At 43.1% G+C, this 21,068-nt stretch overlaps 1 protein-coding gene across 3 annotated transcripts in view; it reads right to left on the reverse strand.

Moving 5' to 3' along the window:
• Positions 1-21,068, reverse strand: part of znf512b (zinc finger protein 512B) — a 53,006-nt gene that overhangs the window by 30,628 nt on the left and 1,310 nt on the right. For 2 of the 3 annotated variants that reach the window (XM_054746384.2, XM_054746383.2), the window contains exon 2: positions 18,650-18,784. In XM_054746384.2, the coding sequence (XP_054602359.2) occupies positions 18,650-18,782 (133 nt within the window). In that variant the 5' untranslated portion in view covers positions 18,783-18,784. Of the gene's footprint in view, positions 1-3,205; positions 3,351-18,649; positions 18,785-21,068 lie in introns of those variants that run through there. The other variant, XM_054746385.2, reaches the window with a different exon arrangement.

Genomic DNA, 21,068 nt, shown 5'->3' on the forward strand with positions numbered 1-21,068 from the left:
CCCCATGCGGCTGCACACACTGAAGTGAGGAGAGTCCCAACCCTACCTCCCCACCTATTGGACATTTATGTTGTGTAATGTCTGAAGTCTGTGTGCATATCTGTCTGAGGTGTTTTTTTTTTTTTTGCATAGCAAAGCTGCCCTCTCTGTGGAGGGTAACTCTGAAGTGCCTTTTTTTTCCCCTCCCCCTGACTCTATCCTCTTATAAACCATCTAATTTCCCTCTGGGATTAATAAAGTATCTTTGATTTGATTGATCTATTACGGTAACGTGACTCGGGTTGCAAGTGACCACAGTCACCAATTCTTGTCATGTGTCTATGTATGTATGTCTGATCTCAGAACTGTGTGTACTGAAACTCTAATTTCCCTCTGGGATTAATAAAGTATTTTTGAATTTGAATTTGAAAATGCAAAACCACGCTTCCACACAATAACAAGCAAGGACAAAGACAGCTGCATGTACCCAAAAAGGTCTGTGGTTTATTTTATGTTCTGTTTACATTGGCTACAGGGGTTTCCCAGGAAAAGACATACATTTTTCAGCACTTGTCTTTTATTTAGAAAGTTTTCAGAAGTTTTACACTACTTTTGCGATTGACTTCCTGTCTGGCCAAATCTAAACTGCGGAATGTTACGTCTTTTGGAAGCGTAGTGCTTAAAATTAGACTAGAAATTTCATGATAGCATCCCTTCGAATCTGAGGCGCGTCCAAAATGTTATACTTTGCTGGCAGTGGAAAGAAACCTGTCCACTATAATGGTGGTTAATTGCCGTGAAGTATGTTTCACGGCCGTTTTGCAATGCCTTCACATCTATAGGAAAGGAGTCTTAAACCCGGCTTTCCACCAGACATGAAAACGACGTATAAAAAAATAGAGGTATTTACCTGTGAGCTCCCTTCCAACAGGGAGGGATTCTGCCACGAAACGTGAGCAAAAGCATTCCACGCAGTTGGTCCCTTAAAGTCGCAAAATCACGGGAGAATTACAACACCACGTTTGATTCCAGAAGTCTACACAATAACATGCAAAGAGAAAGACAGCTGCATGTATCCAAAAAGGTTTGTGGTTCATTTTCTGTTATGGTTACATTTGCTAGAGAGGTTTCACAGGAACGCATGTTTATCTGCATGTGACTATTATTTTGAAAGTTTCCGGATGTTTTACACTGTTCCGCGTTTGACTTTCTGTCTGTCTTGATCTAAACTTTGAAGTTTGACATGCTTTGGAAGCGTAGAGTGTAGAAAATAGACTAGAAACGTCCCTACGCTTCTGGGATGTGTACGAAACATTCCACTTTGCTGCCGGTGGAAAGGAATTCATCCACTATAATGGCGGGCGGCTAATTGCTGCGAAGGTTTAGCAGCAATTTTGTGATGCTTTCTTTTCTAGTGGAAAGCCAGGGTTAGACAAAGACGGTTGGAAAAGTCATGTTGTATTAAGAAAACATCAAAGGTTTAGATCCAACTATTTTATGTAGTTTGTTGTGAGGTGGTGAGCTTTAGCTTTATTCTCAGTTTGTCTGTGAAGGACACAGCCCTTGTGACGATCATTTGACACATCCCAAACCAGATCTGAGCCCTTTGCAAGTGTGTACCCTTTGCAGGTCGGATCAATGTTTAACAGACTTTTTTGGATTCTCCATCCAACGGTTCACGAGAATAAACAAATGAAGTAAGGAAACGAGCAAACTTCAGCTTAAAAAGTGATGTCAGAGAAACCTGTCAGTGCATTAACTTTACATTCTTCACTAATTTCCCCTTTTTTCTCACTCAGGGGCAGACGCAAACACGATATGATGTTTCATTTGTTATCTCTCTCTCTCCAGGCCTACAATAATACATTAGAAAGAAAAAGTATTCCAAGTCTCAGTAAGATGTAATAAGAAGCAGCACAACGTTACTGGTTTGCTTTCCCAAATAACTCATGACACTAGGTGTAAAATGCACACATAAAAGCACACACTGCTGCACAAACAACTACACAAAACCATTATCCATGTGTGTGTGTGTGTGTTGATATGAGTGCATTAATATTCTCCAGGCAACAGAGCATTTCTCTATTAGCTTGGTAGCAGCTGGAGAGATGATGCAGTTGGTGAAGCTGCTCTTTTACGGTGAATGAAAGTAAGCGTGTTTTCTTATTCCTGCCTTAAAAAATAAAAACATTGTAAAAAAATATAATTAATGAATTTTGCTCTTGGGAATGATACGATATGGTTGCTATGGGAATAAGATCTACTTGTCTTAGCTATCACTATCAGAGGACTCGTTACTGGAAGCAAGGATGAAAACATCCCACATTCAGAGGGGGTTACATTGCAAATAGGCCAAGGCAGCAACACTTTTCATCATACTACATATACATCATCAATCATTCTTCGTTTTGGAGTAAATTATGCAAACATGTTATGTCAATTTTTTGGGGTTGCATGAAAATATGCATAAGTCTCTGTCTCATATGTTCCTCTAATCTCGTGCCTCGTCTTGGTATGAAACAAAGCAGCTCCATTGTGTTGAATCTAAACCCAGCTCTCAGGCACAGGCCATGGGGATAAAACAGCTGTTCAGCTAATGTCACCGAGTGTGACTCGCTCCCAGCTGCCTGCAACTGTTGCTCCTCACAGTTCAACACCAAAAGGAGCAGGAGAAGAAAAAGAAGAGAAGAGTTAGGACCCAGTAGTGCTGGCAGCTGTCTAATGATCTCAAATAACCTCTGAGCTCTCCTAGCTACGCCTGCAACTGCTCTCCCTTAGTGCAGAGGGTTCACACGTTACACCCCCCACCCCCCCACACACACAGCAGTCATTTGTTTTCCTTGACAAACACTCACACAGAAGCCTTTGTCTGCATCTGCACTGTGGTTTTCAGACCTTCTGTAGCTCAGAAAAACAACAAAAGTAAACAAACAACATTTACCGCTGACTCATGCTTTTGTAAAACACAGTAATGGTGTCACAACTACCTCGACAGACTAAACAGAGAGAAACGTATACACCTGCACTGAGTACTGAACAATCCCACTGATGGTATGTTTTTGGTGCATTGTGGTTTTGCATTAGCTTTCTCTCATGTCACCACTGTCAGGCTTTTCTAGTACTTCCTATCTTCCCACATGCTTTTTTGTAGCTCGTACTCTCATTTCCTCCCTCTCTTTCTCTCGCTCACCCTTTCGCACACACTTTCTTCCCATCATATACGCACCTCCATGAAAAGACGTCCCCATCGTCCCTCCCTCCCAGTCGGGCCTGATTCCAGACTATGAAAATAACAGAAGTGAGGTGGAGCAGAACTAGAGGAGTCTGACGAGCTGAACACTGACGAACTGAAAGAGCGAGTCTGGTTTTTACACTCACACCAGTCTTTGTCTGCCCTCCCTCACTTTCATCTCCGTAACTGTAGAGCAAATCATTTACATTCACTTGTTGAAATGCACACACACACGTCTCTGTTAACACTGTCTGTTTTAGGGATGTCTGATTTTAGCTCATTTCTGACACTTGATGATAAAAGCATAAAAAAGAAAAATAACACATGTATGATACATTTTCAACACATTTACTAACATTTTAAATGGTTGATCTATAGAAGCTATGCTTCTCCATATTGACCGATCCAGAGACACACAACTTACTTAGAGAGATCTTCACTGATATTTTACTTTACAGAGCAGAAATTTAACGTAATGTCACCACAGTGTTAGCCCAGCTGAGCAGCTCCAACACTGTTGTTTACAATTCTCTCTGCACTTTAGCAAATTAAGAGGAGCACACATGAAAGCATAGCGGGCGGCGAGCGTGGTAAGTTGTGAGCTACTGTAGACAGTGAATACGGAATAAACAGGACTACTTTGTTTATTTTTCCTTGCAACAATATTTTACTTACTGTAAGTATGTGGAAGAAAGAATAAGATGTGCTTAAAACAAAACTCCTCTTAGGTTTCTTACAACAAAATGTCACGTTCCCATAATAAGCAAAGGTCTATGAATATAGAGGTGGTGTCCAATGAGACAGAAAAACTAAAAACCACACTGCAGGTTTTAATAGAAGTGAATAATAGGTATTTAACGCTGAAAACCTAAGAATAGAGTTTTATGTGATCAAATTCCAGTTTCTTGTTGATGTAATTAGCCGTTAACAGATATTTTACAGCTAGACAGATGAATAGACAGCACAAGTTCAACCCAAACTAAAAAAGCACTCCATTGTAACGGGCTGTGGTATGTTTTTTTATGTAAATGAATGGGATCATTTACCTGACAAAACATTCCACAAATATTCTTTTTATTTCCAATTCAGTTATTTGATTGTGTGCCAAGGCATTTTATTCCTGTTGTCAAATACACAACATGTCATTACTAAACAAAATGTTTTGGATTTACTTTTGAATCACTGAAGTAGACAGAGAGGCTTCGTCTATCCAAACACATTTCTATGCTTCAGGACGCTGCAGCATTGACAATTAAGTTGATTCTGATTCTGATCAACATTAAGTCAAGACCTAAAGGGAGACCCAGGACACATCGGAGGGACTATGTCTCTCGCCTGGCCAGGGAACACCTTGGGATTCCCGCGGAGGAGCTGGCCCAAGTGGCTGGGGAGAGGGAAGTCTGGGCTTCTCGACTTAGGATGCTGCCCCGCGACCTGACTCTGGATAAGTGGAGGAAAATGAATGAAGTCATTAGTGAAAAATGTGAAGGCCCTGCCTTTGTCACCAACAGGTATGGTGGGAGTGTTTTCAATCAGGTGCTTACTGGATTCACCCCCAGAGTTGCCAGTCTGCTCTGGAGGTATGGAAGGCTGGAGCACTCAGGTGACAGGTCAAAGTAAAAATATTTAATCAGTGCAAATAAAAATGGCATAACGTTTCGACGAACTATTTTTTTTTTTTTTTTTTTTACCGTGTCCTGTCTGGCTGTGAAGCAAACAGAATTGATGTCTGAATGCTGGTAACAAGCCATCCGGACACTCCAAACTCAGACCCCCCACCCACACCATCCCGCAGGACAACATCAACGGCCCCCCACCCTCGCTATGTGATGGAACCGATCAAAGGAGCCCAGAGAGATTGATCTGAAGTGGAAGCAGAGGCTATATCAAGTGTAATATGATCTAACAAAAGATTTCGACGAACTCTGATGAAGATATCACTGTCGAAACGTTAGTTCATTTATTAGCACCGATTAATTTTTACTTTGACGTGAATGCTCCAGCTTACTTCTTCAACCTAACAGTTGTTGGTCCTAGCTGTTGAGCACTGGTGTAGGTACCGGATCTGATCCGGCTGCCAGGTTGGTTCAGGGTCCTGCTCTAGCCGACGACGTCACACTAGAATATTGCCTGAATGTAGAATTTACGGAAGTTACAATACCATGTTCGTAAAAGTTATGTTAGCATATTGACACTGAAGATTTTGACTGTCCAAACAAATTAGCAGTTGTAATTCTGCAGTCCAACAACAGACACTTGTTGGGGAAAAAATGTTTGTATTGCCAAAGGAAACGTAAAATAAAAGCAAAAATATCAACTGAAAAACGAAGACCCTCAGCAGCTCTTGATTTTTGATGAACTGGGGCTAAATAAAAATAAAAGAACTTTACTGAACAAATAGAAAGCAACATTTAAAATTAGGGATGTCCTGTTCCGAAATTGATATAGGCTCAAAAACACTGTATCAGATAATATAGGACTGCATCAAAAGTCTCCGATATTAGCAGTACGTTTCACTTTAAATTCCATTCCAGCAATTCTATCCAGCAGCGCCCAAATCCAGCATGCAAAGTCCACGTGATTAGAACAGTGTGTGTGCTAGCAAAGTAGCAAGGAACAATGTTGGCCATGTGGCTGTATTTTTCGTTAAAATCTCAAAAAGACAGTTTCGCTCAGTGAAGCACTTGTCATGCACAAGTTTCCCATAGTGGAACAGAACTGGGGAAGGTTGATACGTCCAAACTCATTGTGCATTTGAAGCCGGATCACAAAACATTGCATGAGGATTTTCACAGTGTGAAATTGATACTTCAGACACTCAACTCGTAGCAGTTGGTCAGTGAACAATAGGATATCATATCGGGTTGATATCGGTATTGTACAACACTGAAGGTTACAATATCGGTATCGTATCGGAAGTGAAAAAAGGTGTATTGGGACATCCCTATTTAAAGTGAATAAATGGATTTATTTACATAATAAGTTACAAAATATACTGAATAATTCCACATTTACACAAATGGAAATGGCTGCTAATTATGTAAATACATATATAAATATTCACATAGAAGAACTATTGTGCTTTTGGCACAGTCTAATGTTGGTTTAGTTTCACATTCTTTACAAAACATAAACAGTGTTTTTTTTTATTTTAACAAATTACAGTTATAAAGAAAACACTTAGGTGGTAAGAAACAAGAATTTCTGAACAAAACTGCTAAACTGTTTCCAAAACTTATGTTTGAAAGCCGAGTGGAACTGCCGTAGTGTGACGTTATCAGCAGGTGCAGGACCCCGAGGAGATCTGGTACCTTCATCGGTACTCAAATGGATGAAGCACAGAGTGCTTGTTTACTCCTTCATTTACTCTAGAGGTATGTTGGTATGCTTAATCTGGTCATGTTTTTGTCAGTGACATTATCAGTCAGGTGACAATTACCAGCTTTCATTGTGGCCAATTTCCTTTTGTTGTTCTTTGTATTAGCATTACACAAACCAGAACTAAAAACTAACTGTTTAAGTAAAGAAATGTGTGCCTAAGGGTGTGTCAATAAAATGACTTAGAGAGAGAGATCCTCATCCTCTGACTAAAATGTTTAAAATGAAAAGCTAGCATTAGGTCGGCAAGTGGGCGAATAAAAATCTACTTTTATTGCTTTGCTTAAACCACTGAGGCCAGGACTTACTCCCCAGAGCTAACATCAGTTCAATACAATAACTAAACCACATATAAAGCATCTCAATCGAGAAAAAGAGGGCAGTCGCTACATATGTGCACAATCAAGATGGTGATGCTGATGTGCTAGCTAAACTGGCAGCAGAGCAAACCAATGTTTTTACGAGTAAGGCTGGCTAAAGCATATGCAGATCATGCTAGGGTTAATAGCTGCTGCATAGCTTGTATATGTACACAAATGCATGTGTTTATGCAACAGGCCATACAGTCCTTCACATGAAAGCCAGACAGACATTGCATGCTCCAGACTGTTTGCTGCTCCCTCCTTATGGAAAATGACTCACCAGCTCAGTCTCTCACTGCTTACCCATCTCTCTCTGCTCCTTTCCGTCTGCTATCCTATAGCCTGACAAATAGGAGGTATGACAAAAGATCCAGTTCAAAGCCAGATGTAGCGCTGGGCTGAACAAAGAACCAGGATTCAATTTCAACTCAAATCACTCGACAATCAATATCTGGTGAATGACAGAATAGGAGGACAGCAGGGATAGTGAGTTTTGAGTCACTAATGTTGATAGGACTGCATGAAAAGTGAAATAAGAGAGATGAGTAGTTAGAAGGAGAAATAGCCTACATAGAACAAATTGACAATTATGCATGGAGAATCGGATAAGTAACAAATGAGAGGAGGTTAAGTACACGGGGAGGAGAAGCCCGAGGCTGATGCAAATATAGGCAAATGTGTAGGTTCAGCAGATGGCAGCTGTAGGACTGGAATAAGGGTCCTGATGTCAGAAGAGACTCAACTCAGAACACAAATGACAGCTTGAACATACAGATTAGCATTTGGCTAAGGCATGAGCTATTGTGACTTTTGTAGCATCAGGTGCGATAGTACAAGTTAGCTTTTCTTAGACATTGATATGCGACATAAGGAGTTGCAGCCTCAACCACTCATTGCTCTTGTGACCCAGCTCATCAGCCAGCTTACTGGAACCTGGAACTTCAATTCAATTCAATTCAATTCAAAGATACTTTAATTCCAGAGGGAAAGCCAGAACAAATGTTATATTTTCATATTGTGACACTTTAGCAAACTTTGTACGGAGAGACTAAAAGAGACTATGTAAGTCACAACAATCATATACGTAGACACCCCATGGACCGGTGCTGTATTGGGGCTGCCGTAGTGGCTGGCCGCCGTCTGGGATGGGTCTCCATTTGCCCCAAGTGCATTTTTTTCTACTGAGGAACACATTTCATAATGCTTTCTCACAAAATCAAACACATTGTATGATAATAACAATATACATATAATTAAACGAAATAAATACAAATATAAAATACCAAAAGGTAGGCTGGAAATGTCAATAGTATGCCGGTTATTGCAACCATAGGCTGCACAAAAACATGCATAGTTGCTCACCCTGCATTGACTCCAGTTGGGTTCGGAGCGTGAGAAACCCATTAAATATAGCGGCGACACTGTTATGCTCTCCAGCTCCCAATAGGACGTCTACGTATTCATGTCTAAGGTATAAGTACTGACACTTTTACCATTCACTGCATACCTGAGTGACAAAGGTGTGTCTTTAAGAGAGAGAGAGGCTTAGTTCAAAAAAGACTTGTCTGACAGGATTAATTTGTGGAAGCTACTGATATCTAATCCTGAGTGGGCAGAAGTAACTCAGAATACCAGCATTTAGCTCAAATCACACACAGATGTTATGCAAACAAAATAATGACTTCCAATGCCTATTAAAAAATAATTGACTGAATAAATTAAACAAACTCACTAAAGCGCCTAGTATTCTGTGCCTGATAAAATAATCAAGCAAGAGCACAGTAAGGGACAATAATGTTAGATTTATTGTAAGGAAGTAAAAGAAAAATTGCTTCATCATTGTAGCTGTTTTCATATTAGCACAGGCGTTCAGAATGTTTCACACATATTTCTGAGTTGTTTGCAAGCAAACATTTGCTTCTAACTTTTGCTGAAATGACCCAGCAGATGTAGAGCATGCATGTATTTGTAATGTCTGTAACCAGTTAAAGTGCATTTTAATAGGACTTGTTTTCTCAACATGATTTTCTGCAAACGGTTTGACACCTTTTGCTAAACTGACGATTCTGCAAATGCAGCTGTGCACAAGAATGATTACTATCAACTTCAAAACCACCAACATGACTGAGTTAGTACCACCCAATATGACTAAATCTTACTTTATTGTGAACCCATGCTAACCAAGCCACTCAACTGGCCCTTCTCAGGTAGGAATAAACAGATAAAACACCAACAAAATCCACAAACTTTAGCTACCTTTGGGAAAAACCATCTCTGGTATGGTATTGGGCCTTTCAGCACCCTTGATCCAGTGCAATAAAAAACAGAATATTGATGGGTTCCAAATTTAGTGGTAGCTTTTTGACCAAGTAGATGAAGCAGCAGTCTTGATAACAATCTGTTCAGTGAGAGGCAGAAAAAAAAACAAGGATTATCATGACAGCTGTCATGAACGCAGATGAGTGTGAGAGGTACTTTAAATGTAATCATCACACAAAGAACACCACATTTTCAGCCAAAATAATGTGTTGTGATGATAATGTGCATTAATATTTAGAGAAACAAGTCTTGTATGAGTGATAGCTTAAAGAATGTTACATAAATGTTTACTTTTCTCCACTTTTAAAAGTGATAAATCAGTGAGGTGGAATTTAATAATATAAAATTAAACAGAAAAAGGTCTTAAAGGAAGAAAAACACAAAGACAGCCTCAAGCACTTCATCTTCCCTGAGATTTGTATGTTGTGGCAAGAGTAAAGCGCAACCACACCGCCTTAGACACAGCCCAATATTCAGGTGTTGTTTTCTTATTTTACAGCGTGGAGGGGTTCAAAAAAACCCAAGGACAATGAAGATCAACTCAGACAGAAATTACAGAGATGTATCACCAGAACAAGATGTGAAAAAAATAGGAAGTAACAATCCAAACTGGAGGTGGGAAAAAGCTAAAGTGAAGATGAATTATTGTAGCAATTAAAACATAATAATTATGACCAATAAGATGTGATGATTCCATATAAATATGAAATATCTATCTGATTGATCTTTGAATGTTTAATCATAAGATTCTAGGGTTCTTTGCTTCTTCAGGAACCATAAACACACTTTGTATTAATTCAGACAGAGTCAGTTTATAGTTTATAAAATGAATTTAGTTATTTTTCCTAAACTAATAATTTGTACATGACAAGATATGAATAATGAGATGTGATGTGGTGGATGTGAGGTGTTGTGATGGAAGATAGATGTTGTAGCAACCATTCTTTGTATCTGAGAGAAATTGTGAAATCTGGATGTAAAAGAATTAGTTGTTTGGTTCTAAACTAGAGAGTTATTTATTAAAATCAGCATCAGACGCAATCTGTCATGCCAAGTCTACGCACCCTTGGTGTGGAGGTTCTTGTTCGATCCAGGGGGTCAATGGTCACTGCTGGTGGAGTGAACCTCTGATATCAGGAACCCGTAGATAGTTCCAATAGGACCCGTCCAGTCTGAAATCCCTCGAGGTGAAGGCCGAAAGCTGGAATGCTTATTTGCGTCTAAGGTTGATGTTTGCTTGGCTCTTAGAAGAGCTGGTTGTCTGGTATCAGCCGCAGTGTTGCAGAGAGGCTTTGACTTAAGGTCAACGGAGAAGATGGTTTCAAAAATGCTTCTTTCCCGAATTGGCCGGTTCAAGGGTCAGCGAGAAACTGAATTAATAGGGAAGAAAGTCTTGTTTTATTAAACAACTTTGTTATGATTTCTGGCCAAGTTTGGCCAATCAGAATTTGACACCTTTCTGAGTATTTACCAACATCCCTCAGAAAGCCACGCCTTCCTTCAGATACACGATTCTTAACACTGTAAATAAGAATCTTTAACCTTATGTGAAGTGTATATAAACCTTAGTATGTACTGTACAAACAGCCAGCTGGCACAAAGGAATCAGGTAGGTGACGACATGTTACTACATTTCATTCCATCACTTTGCAGCTACAATAATAATGTATATTTGCTAACTGAGGGACAAAAAGACCAGTTCTCTGCTCTGTGACTATGGTTGCTGGCTCCATAGTACATCATCTATAAAAAGATCTACTTCAATCTCTCGTTCCAGCTGTGTTTGTACACATGTCGCTACAGACACAGAATCAGGGCAAGCTACTGTATGTGCAGTTCTGTATGAAAGAGTGAAAGATGCTTTTACTTCCTTGTATTGAGTTTCACAAGATTAGCTGTTTCAGCAATATAGCATTTCTCTTAGCTTTAGGGGGCAGTTAACGTATAAGCTAACAATATTCAAGAAGATGGCCTATTGTCTGAAAGTGATTTTAATGTCCAACAGTTGGTGTCCTGCTAATGGATCTGGGCAGGAAGCCCAGTCAGTAAAGGAAAGCTTTATTGGTAAAGCTGAGGGAATCACATATCACAGGAGGTTTTTTTATATAGTGAAAAAGGACAAAAAGTCCCTTTTGTTAGTTAAATCTTTACATTTCTTTTGTATTCATTAAAACTGTATTTGTGTGAAAATCAACTCCCTACAATCTGCAGATGTAATGTTTCCTAAAACCTGTATTCCTGTGGGTTTTTAAAACAGTTGTAAAGCATCATAATCACATAAAAGTAACAACAGCTAAGCTTTCTTAAAGGCATGAAAAAGGGCAATCTAAAAAACCCTGATGCTGTAAAATACATACTGAGCTGATATTCCTGAGAAGGGAACTCAAGGGAAGCAAATTAACCAGGGAAAAAGAAAGCAAAACAGTTGAGTCTGAAGTTTCTAGAAAAAGTCCCAAAAAAGCCGGGATCATTTTATCACTGGTGAAAACCTCACTTAACCACACACTCACCAGCATTACCAGAAGCTAGGGTTTTTCTTCAACTTTTAGTCACAAAGCAAATAGAATTGAGACAAATATTAACCGTTTTGTTTTGTAATAAAGAGCCCAAAATGCGATTTATGTAATAATTTAGTTTAAATAAAAGTTTTTGAAATAATTATCTAGTTCTTTCCCCCCCATCTCCTGACCATTTGATGGAATCTAGTCCTTTCTGCTGTGGTTGCATGTAGAGGTAGCAAGTCCACTCACTTTTAAAGGGTTCGGGCTGGCAGGGTTTCCCCCAGAAACTAAGCCATGCGAAACGTGAGAGCAGGGGTGTGCGCGGATCGTTTCACTACCGTATGTTGGGGAGGAGGGACGCTTGGCATGGTGGCCCGCTAGTTCATCTATTTCATTTCTGCATCTGATGCAGGCGATAGGGTTTGAAGAAAATGTTCACATTCACCATGCATATGCAACTCAGACTAGGGCTGGGCGATATGACGATTTTAGACCGTTTTACGATCTACACATCTGACGGTCTGTCATTTTTGAGAGACCGTTTTATCACGATTCACAGCTCTGCTGTTGAATTTCTGCCTCTGAATGAAAAGGAAACTTACCCCAGGCGAATGACACGCCTTTGTTTGACCCTCAACCAATCAGAGTGAGTCATAGTAATATATTAGTGCCCCCGCTTGTTTTCACTTGTGTGTGAACAAACATGGCTTCGCCGCGGCTGAGCGACAACGAGGTTTTCGTTCCGAAGAGGAACGCAGGGTTTCCTTAGCGCGCGGCGCTAACAACTTAGTGACGTGACATGTCTCGGAGAAAGCGTAAAAACACGTTGGACGCTTCTTCTGAAGCAGCAAAATAACACCACTTCTTAAGCAGAGCACGACGCCGCCTCGGCTCGTTCACCCTCTGCCGAGCCGGTGTCGGTACCGGACTGAGCTCGGTCACTGGGTCGATGGAGCTGCCCCGTGACTGCCTGATGGAAAACCAGCGGGCCGGGTTTCATCAGACTCGTAGTTTCTTGTTTTTGCTGGGACCCCCTGTATTTTACCGCTCCCTCCTGCAGTCTTCCCCTATTAACATTTAAAATGATTCTGTAAACTCCGTGTATCAATAGAAACAATCTCTGCCTCTGCCAGCTGCAGTAAATGTAGTTTCCAAATAATAAGAGGTGCACTCATCTGTGTGTCTCCTTTGATCCGCATTAGTGATATTTTCAGCACCAGAACAGGGAAGCAAAGAAAGATTCCTGCGTTTGTCAGTAATTTTATTTATTAGGTGCATCTAACCTGTTCTATTTTTCTCTGAAATGAGATCAAATCAGTGCTTCTATGGGTTGTCTCCAATCTGCACTGGAAATTTTTACTTTATTTAGAGACTTGTTGCAGAAAATATTCAGAATGCGCAATTTTTTGCTACCACAAGCGATCTCTGGTCCAGCCGCACATCAGAGCCGTATTTGAGCTTAACTATCCACTACATGAGCAACTGGGAGCTACATAGTATTTTGAACAAGTTAATGTTTGCACAATACGTTTGCAATTGACATGTTTGCACTTTAAATATGTTTACGATTTTAATTTATGTTAAGTTACTTGAAAAACGAGAAAAACTGATTTTTGTAATTGTTTCAGGGCTTTTATAATCTCTGGTGTGAGTTTAAAATATAAGTGTGTTAGCACTGTGCTGATTATCCCTAATATGAATAAATGTTTATTTATTCAATGTTTCTCTTCTTTAATACACAATTGAAGTTATGCTATTCATGGATAAAAAAATCGTGATAAAATCGAAATAGTGATAAAATATTGGAAAAATCGTGATATTCTATTTTTGCCATATCGCCCAGCCCTAACTCAGACTGATGGATCATATCTCAAAAACAACAAATAATTAACATTTCTCAGAGAACTAGATCTTTAAATATCTATAAAACATGATCACCTGAGAGCCAACGAAAAGAAGAAGCCAAAGAAAAAACTGCCTTTAAACATTAGAGCAGATACATGATAAATGTTTTCAATAAGACCCATCCATCCATTTTCATCCGCTTATCTGGAGTCGGGTCGCAGGCGCAGTAGCCTAAGGCGAGAGGCCCAGACTTCCCTCTCCCCAGCTACTTGGGCCAGCTCCTCTGGGGGAATCCCAAGGCGTTCCCTGGCCAGGTGAGAGACATAGTCCCTCCACCGTGTCCTGGGTCTCCCTTTAGGTCTCCTCTCGGTTGGACGTGCCCGGAAAACCTCACCAGGGAGGCGTCCAGGAGGCATCCTGACCAGATGCCCGAGCCACCTCAACTGGCTCCTCTCGATGTGGAGGAGCAGCGGGTCTACTCCGAGCCCCTCCCGAATGGCCGAGCTTCTCACCCTATCTCTAAGGGAGAGCCCAGCCACTCTTCGGAGAAAACTCATTTCGGCCGCTTTTATCCGCAATCTCATTCTTTCGGTCACTACCCAAAGCTCATGACCATCGGTGAGGGTAGGAACGTAGATCGACCGGTAAATCGAGAGCTTCGCCTTCTGACTCAGGTCTCTCTTCACACGACAGACCGGTACAACGCCAGCATCACTGCAGATGCAGCACCAATCCGCCTGTCGATCTCACGCTCCAGTTTTCCCTCACTCATGAACAAGACCCCAAGATACTTAAACTCCTCCATGTGGGGCAGGACCTCATCCCTGACCCAGAGAAGGCATTCTACCATTTCCCGAATCAAGACCATGGTCTCAGATTTAGAGGAGCTGATTCTCATCCCAGCTGCTTCACACTCTGTTGCGAACAGCTCCAGGGAAAGCTGAAGATCACATTCTGATGAAGTCAACAGGACCACATAATCTGCAAAAAGCAGAGACCTGATCCTCAGGCCACCAAAATGGATGCCCTCCACACCTTGGCTGCACCTAGAAATCCTGTCCATAAAGGTTATGAACAGAATCGGTGACAAAGGGCAGCCTTGGCGGAGTCCAACTCTCACTGGGAACAAGCCCGACTTACTGCCGGCAATGCGGACCAAGCTCTGACACCGGTCATACAAGGACCTAACAGCCCGTATCAGAGGGCCTGGTACCCCATACTCCCGGAGTACCCCCCACAGGGCCCCCCCGAGGGGTGCGGTCAGACTCCTTCTCCAAATCCACAAAACACATTTAGACTGGTTGGGCAAATTCCCACGCACCCTCCAGGATCCCCTTAAGGGTATAGAGCTGGTCCAGTGTTCCGCGGCCAGGACGAAAACCACATTGCTCTTCCTGAATCTGAGTTTCAACAATCCGACAGACCCTCCTCTCCAGAACCCCTGAATAGACCTTACCAGGAAGGCTCAGGAGTGTGATCCCCCATAGTTAGAACACACCTTGCGGTTCCCCTTTTTAAATAAGGGGACCACCACCCCGGTCTGCCAGTCCAGTGAGACTGCCCCTGATGTCCACGCGATATTGCGGAGCCGCATCAGCCAACACAGCCCCACAACATCCAGAGCCTTAAGGAACTCTGGGCGGATCTCATCCACCCCTGGAGCCTTGCCACAGAGGAACCTTTTAACCACCTCAGTGACCTCAGCACCAGAGATTTGAGAGGCCAACTCAAAGTCCCCAGACTCTGCTTCCTCACTGGAAGATGTGTCGGTGGGATTGAGGAGGTCTTCAAAGTATTCTGCCCACCGATACACAACGTCCTGAGTAGAGGTCAGCAGCACACCGTCCCCACTATAAATAGTGTTGGTAGCGCACTGCTTTCCCCCCTGAGGCGCCGGATGGTGGACCAGAATCTCCTCGAAGCCGTATGGAAGTCTTGCTCCATGGTCTCACCGAACTCCTCCCATGCCCGGGTTTTTGCCTTGGCGACCACCCGAGCCGCGTTCCGCTTGGACTGCCAGTACCCGTCAGCTGCCTCTGGAGTACCACAGGCCAAAAAGACCTGATAGGACTCTTTCTTCAGCTTGACAGCATCCCTAACCGCCGGTGTCCACCAGCGGGTTCGGGGGTTGCCACCACGACAGGCACTGACGATCCTGCGACCACAGCTCTGGTCGGCCGCCTCAGCAAAGGAGGCATGGAACAGGGTTCATTCAGACTCAGTGTCCCCCGCCTCCCCCGGAACATTTTGGAAGTTCTGTCAGAGGTGGGAATTGAAGCCCCTTCTGACAGGAGACTCTGCCAGATGTTCCCAGCAGACCCTCGCTATATGTTTGGGCCTGCCTGGTCTGACCAGCATCCTCCCCCACCATCTGAGCCAACTCACCACCAGGTAGTGGTCAGTTGACAGCTCCGCCCCTCTCTTCACCTGAGTGTCCAAGACATGCGGCCGCAGGTCAGATGAAACAACAACAAAGTTGATCATCGAGCTGCGGCCTAAGGCATCTTGGTGCCAAGATCACATATGGACACCTTTATGTCTGAACATAGTGTTCATTATGGAATATCCATGACTGGCACAGAAGTCCAATAACAAAACACCACTCGAATTCAGATCAGGGGGGCCGTTTCTCCCAACCACACCTCTCCAGAGCCCTTTTCAGATAGACATTCTGGAACATTTGCGGACAATTCAATCCGGTTTTTAACCGGAACTGTGTCTTCAGACACACCACTTCTGTACCGGAACTTGTCCTTTCGGCTGCGTTCACACAGCAGGGAAAAGTTCCAGATGTCTGACGGCGGCGGGGGGTGGGGTGGGGGGGAGAATCGGACTTATGTTAAGAAGAAGAAGAAGAAAATATAATTTCTATAGCGCCTCTCAAGATAAAAATTACGAGGCGCTTAAGCATAATTCTGCGCACACGAAGACGCATAAGAGACCTGGATGATGAAGCTCAATGGTTAAAGGACTCACTGAAGCAGTGTGAAGCGCTCCGTCGCGCGTCTAGGCGGTACCGTAGGAGGCGAGCTGCCGTGGTTTGCCGCATGCAACAGCAGCGGGCTATCTGGGTGCGCACAGCGTCCCCCGGTCCCCTCCTCCTCCCCCTCCCCCTTGTCCGGAACTTTACCTCACTAGTCTGAAGCAGCCACCCTGTCCGTAACAAGTCCGGACCTGTTACTCGGGGCTTCGTCCGGATAAATTCCGGAACACGTTATCCAGATGTTTGTATTCAGACACAAAGGTCTTACGGACAGATTCCGGAACATTTCCGTTTTTCATGGCCTGTCTGAAGGGGGCTAGAGTCTCATTGTTGTTGCCCACGTGAGCGTTAAAGTCCCCCCAGCAGAACGAGGGAATCACCGCAAGGAGCGCTTTCCAGCACCCCCTCCAAGGTCTCTAAAAAGGGTGGGTAGTCTGAACTGTAGTTTGGTGCATAAGCACAGAACACAGTCAGAACCCGTCCCCCCACACGTAGGCGGAGGGAGGCTACCCTCTCATTCACTGGGGTAAACCCCAACGTACAGACACCAAGATGGGGGTAAACTAGTATGCCCACCCCTGCTCGGCGCCTCTCAGTGAGAGCAACTCCAGAGTGGTAGAAAGTCCAACCCCTCTCAAGGAAACTGGTTCCAGAGCCAGAGCCATGCGTTGAGGTGAATCTGACTATATCTAGTCGGAACCTCTCAACTTCACACACCAACTCAGGCTCCTTCCCCACCAGAGTGGTGACATTCCATGTGCCAAGAGCCAGCTTCTGTAGCTGAGGATAAAACCGCCAAGGTCCCCGCCCTCGACTACCACCCGTCACACACTGCACCTGACCCCTTTTGCCCCTCCCACGAGTGGTGAGCCCATGGGACGGGGGACCCACGTTTCCTCTTCGGGCTGTGTCCGGCCAGGCACCATGGGTGAAAGCACGGCCACCAGGCGCTCCCCAACGTGCCCCACCTCCAGGCCTAGCTCCAAAGGGGGGCCCCGGTGACCCATGTCCGGGCGAGGGAACACGGTTTCTATTTATATAATTCATCATAAGAGGTCTTCGGGCAGCTCTTTATCTGATCCCTCACCTAGGACCTGTTTGCCATGGGTGACCCTACCAGAGGCAGAAAGCCTCAGACAACTTAGCTCCTAGGATCACTGAGACACTCAAACTCCTCCACCACGGTAAGGTGGCAGCCAAGGGAGACTTCAACCATTATATATTTTAGATTTTCTGCATTCTTAATTCTGTTTTGGAGAATTAGCTTTGTGCTAATGCCCACAAAAATGAAACACACACCTTCATGCAACCACACAGGCATGAATTTGCAGCCTGAAGGGCCCAAAGAAATAACATGGAAAGACGCCAACAGAACAGAAGCACCTCAGTAAGTGCTCATAAAGCCTGGAAATAAGACGCTAGCAACCAAAACAACTGGATCACATTAAAAACAAAGCAAAAACAAAACAAAAAAAAAACCTCAAGCTTTCCAACCTGCCTGACGCTAACAACGAACTCATTGAGAGCCAGTCAGTGAATTGAAAAGTCATTCCCTTGACTCTTTCCAAAATATCCCATCTCCATCCAGATGGCTTGGGGTTTCACTTGTGTCAGTGCTTGGCAATTCTTGTTTGTTTGGTTTTTTTTTCACTGTAAGGCAGGCTCAGTAAGAGAAGAAATGTTGTAGTTTCCAGACCCCTCTATGGTGAGAGGGGTTGGATTACATTGAAGCTGAAACCAGTGATTGTTAATAAAATAGAAGCCATTAAAAAAATTAAAATGAAAATAGGCACAGGGAAGTGTGGTAATCAGATCCTCATGAAACAACACTGAGGTTGATTTCAGCTAGCTTAAAATAGCAAACTTCCATCTGTCTTAATTACTATATATGTGTTAATATGTCAAGATGTATGCAGAGACTCAGCGGTTGTTCCATTGCATCACCACAAGGAATTCATCTTGGTTTCAAGCCAGGAACAAACCTGAGTTAAACCAACAAAAGCAAAAGCCACTGATTTTCTTTAATCAAGGCTAGCAGCTCTCCACTCACTGTATTTGTTGTTGTTTTCTAGGCCTGGCGTCGCTCTAACAAACTCCTGGGGATGTCCGTGCTTGGGAGGTTGGCTCCTTGGCAGCCCTGATGAGGACAGCTTTCCAAGTCTGGGACCACTTGGGCAGTCCATGCCTGCAATAGTAGACAGGAGGGAGGAGTTACAAACACACAAGAGGCACGGATAGCTAAAAGCAATATCGGAATACTGTCTGCTGCTCATTAATCAGTCCCCATTGTTTGTCGGAACATTATTAGCACTCCATTACATGAAGAAGCTGTGGCAATGGTGTTCTTGATCAGTAATGCAGTTTCTGTGTGTTGGGCTATGAGTCTATTGGGCTCAAGGTTATCCAAGTGGAGGAGCACACATCATCAGCAGAGGTAATGAGGGTGTGACCTTCCATGTTTCATTTCAAAATCAATACTCTCGCTTACACACAAACTTCATGCTCTGCCCATTAGACAAAAGGTGAGTCAAAGAGATGACAGGGGTAGAAATTGCTATGTTTTAAGAAGCTTTAAGTGTTAAGACACTTTACTTTGTGTCTCACTAGTGATACGTATATTCATCTGGAGACTTGGTTAGGGGAAATATTCTTGTGCTCATTTGCTGAAAGTAAGCAAATAAAGAAATTAAAAAAAACTTAAAACCTTAAAGAACGACTTTTTTTTAACAATCCAAAACTGTTTTTTGAGCCTCTATATAACAAACAGAACTGGGGCTCAAAATGGCCAAATACAACCTTACAATAAAGCCCTACAATGGAAAGACTGGTTTGCCCCGCCCACTTGATCAGGACATAAATATTAAAGGATTGATGTACTGACTGGCTCGTTAACCTTGATGGTTCTATGACGCTGCCTGAAGCTAGTAACCCTGTGTACAGTATCTGAATGGCTCAACCGATAAGCTCTGGATCCATCTGGCATTCCATTAATGTCTGGTCATTCCTAGTACCTCATGGAATGTTATATGTGTTCTCTGACATGCTTCTTTGTTGTTCTCATCCAACGTTTCCTCTGGCTAGCGTTAGCAGTAGCTTGGGCTGTCATTCTGTAGTTAGCATTATCACCACCAAGATTGGGATGTAAAAATTTAATGGGCTGTATCTAAGTGTGCTACAGCTCTGATGAAGTTAGTGATGGGACTTATGACTCTTTTGCCCTTTTTCAAGACACGCTGGGCTGGCAAATCAGCGTAATATTACAGCAAAGGTGTGTCTTATAAACATGCCATGCTGGCATGGCGATGCACCAGTTTTGCGGCATTCGTTCCGCCTCACTTTGTAGTAGTATTTCTGTAATTGTCTGGCTTATAAACGGGATTGAGCCTTGGCGCAACAAAGGGAGGTGTCATGATCACGTGGGGAGTTACTGCCGAGCTCCAGCCAGCAAATAAACATGAGACGTAAGTTTCGCTTTTGTAAACAGAATCAGCTGAGATGACAAACTGGAGCAATGCAGCACTCCTGAAGCTTCTCTCCATTAGAGCAGAAGCTCAGATCAGCAGAAACTGCACAGGAACTGAGGTGGACAGACACCTTTAGAAGCTGCTTATTAAAAAAACTTAATGAACGTGGCTTTGATCGCAAGAAAAATAAAGTTATCTCCAAGATAAACAGAAGTCCACGGCAGTGCAGAGACAGCCCTCAAGCCCCCTTTATGCCGCCACTGCGTAATCTTTTGTAAAAAGGACATGACTGTGTATTACCGCCACAATCTGATTACGTATAAATGACCTAAAGCTCCCTGATGCCAACATGGCATTGCAGCAAATTGACGGCACTGTTTGGAAAAACGGCTTTTTGAAGGGAGCTGTCTATTCGAGTCATTCTGAACAGAAAGTGAAGCGGAGCGATTTTGGGGGGGATTGGAGCCAACGAGTCCCGCCGATGCCCGTGAAGGGGCGGGGGGCCATGCATTCCGCTGATGTACATGAGAGTGAACGAGAAGGGGAGAGGTGTGTTAGCATTCCGCCGATGTACATAAGAAAAGGGGGGTGTTACTGGGAGACAAGATAAACGGTTCTATATAATGTCTCGGGTCTCATCGTTCACTTTGAAGGGCCGCTGAAAATATTTAAATTTGTTTGTGAATGTCACATCACCAGATGAAGAGGTATTACAACCTTTTCTCAGAACAAACCCTTTGTTCCCAGTCATTACAAAATTACTCATTTGCAGGTGGGAGCCAGAAAAGACTTTTTGGTATGCCTCATTTGATGCTCCAAATCTGCCTATATTCAACAACAACAAGGAGAATGAGGCTTTGAATTCTAGAACCCCTTTAACTAACCATAAGGTAGATGTGTGATATTCAGGCTCTCTTCTCTAAAAACTTCCTCCATCAGCAAAGTGTAATAAATGGAGGCTGACAATCACTAATTATGCTAAGTGGTAGCGATTACAACCAAACA

This window comes from Nothobranchius furzeri, chromosome 15, assembly GCF_043380555.1.
Source record: "Nothobranchius furzeri strain GRZ-AD chromosome 15, NfurGRZ-RIMD1, whole genome shotgun sequence".
Classification (NCBI taxonomy): Eukaryota; Metazoa; Chordata; class Actinopteri; order Cyprinodontiformes; family Nothobranchiidae; genus Nothobranchius; species Nothobranchius furzeri.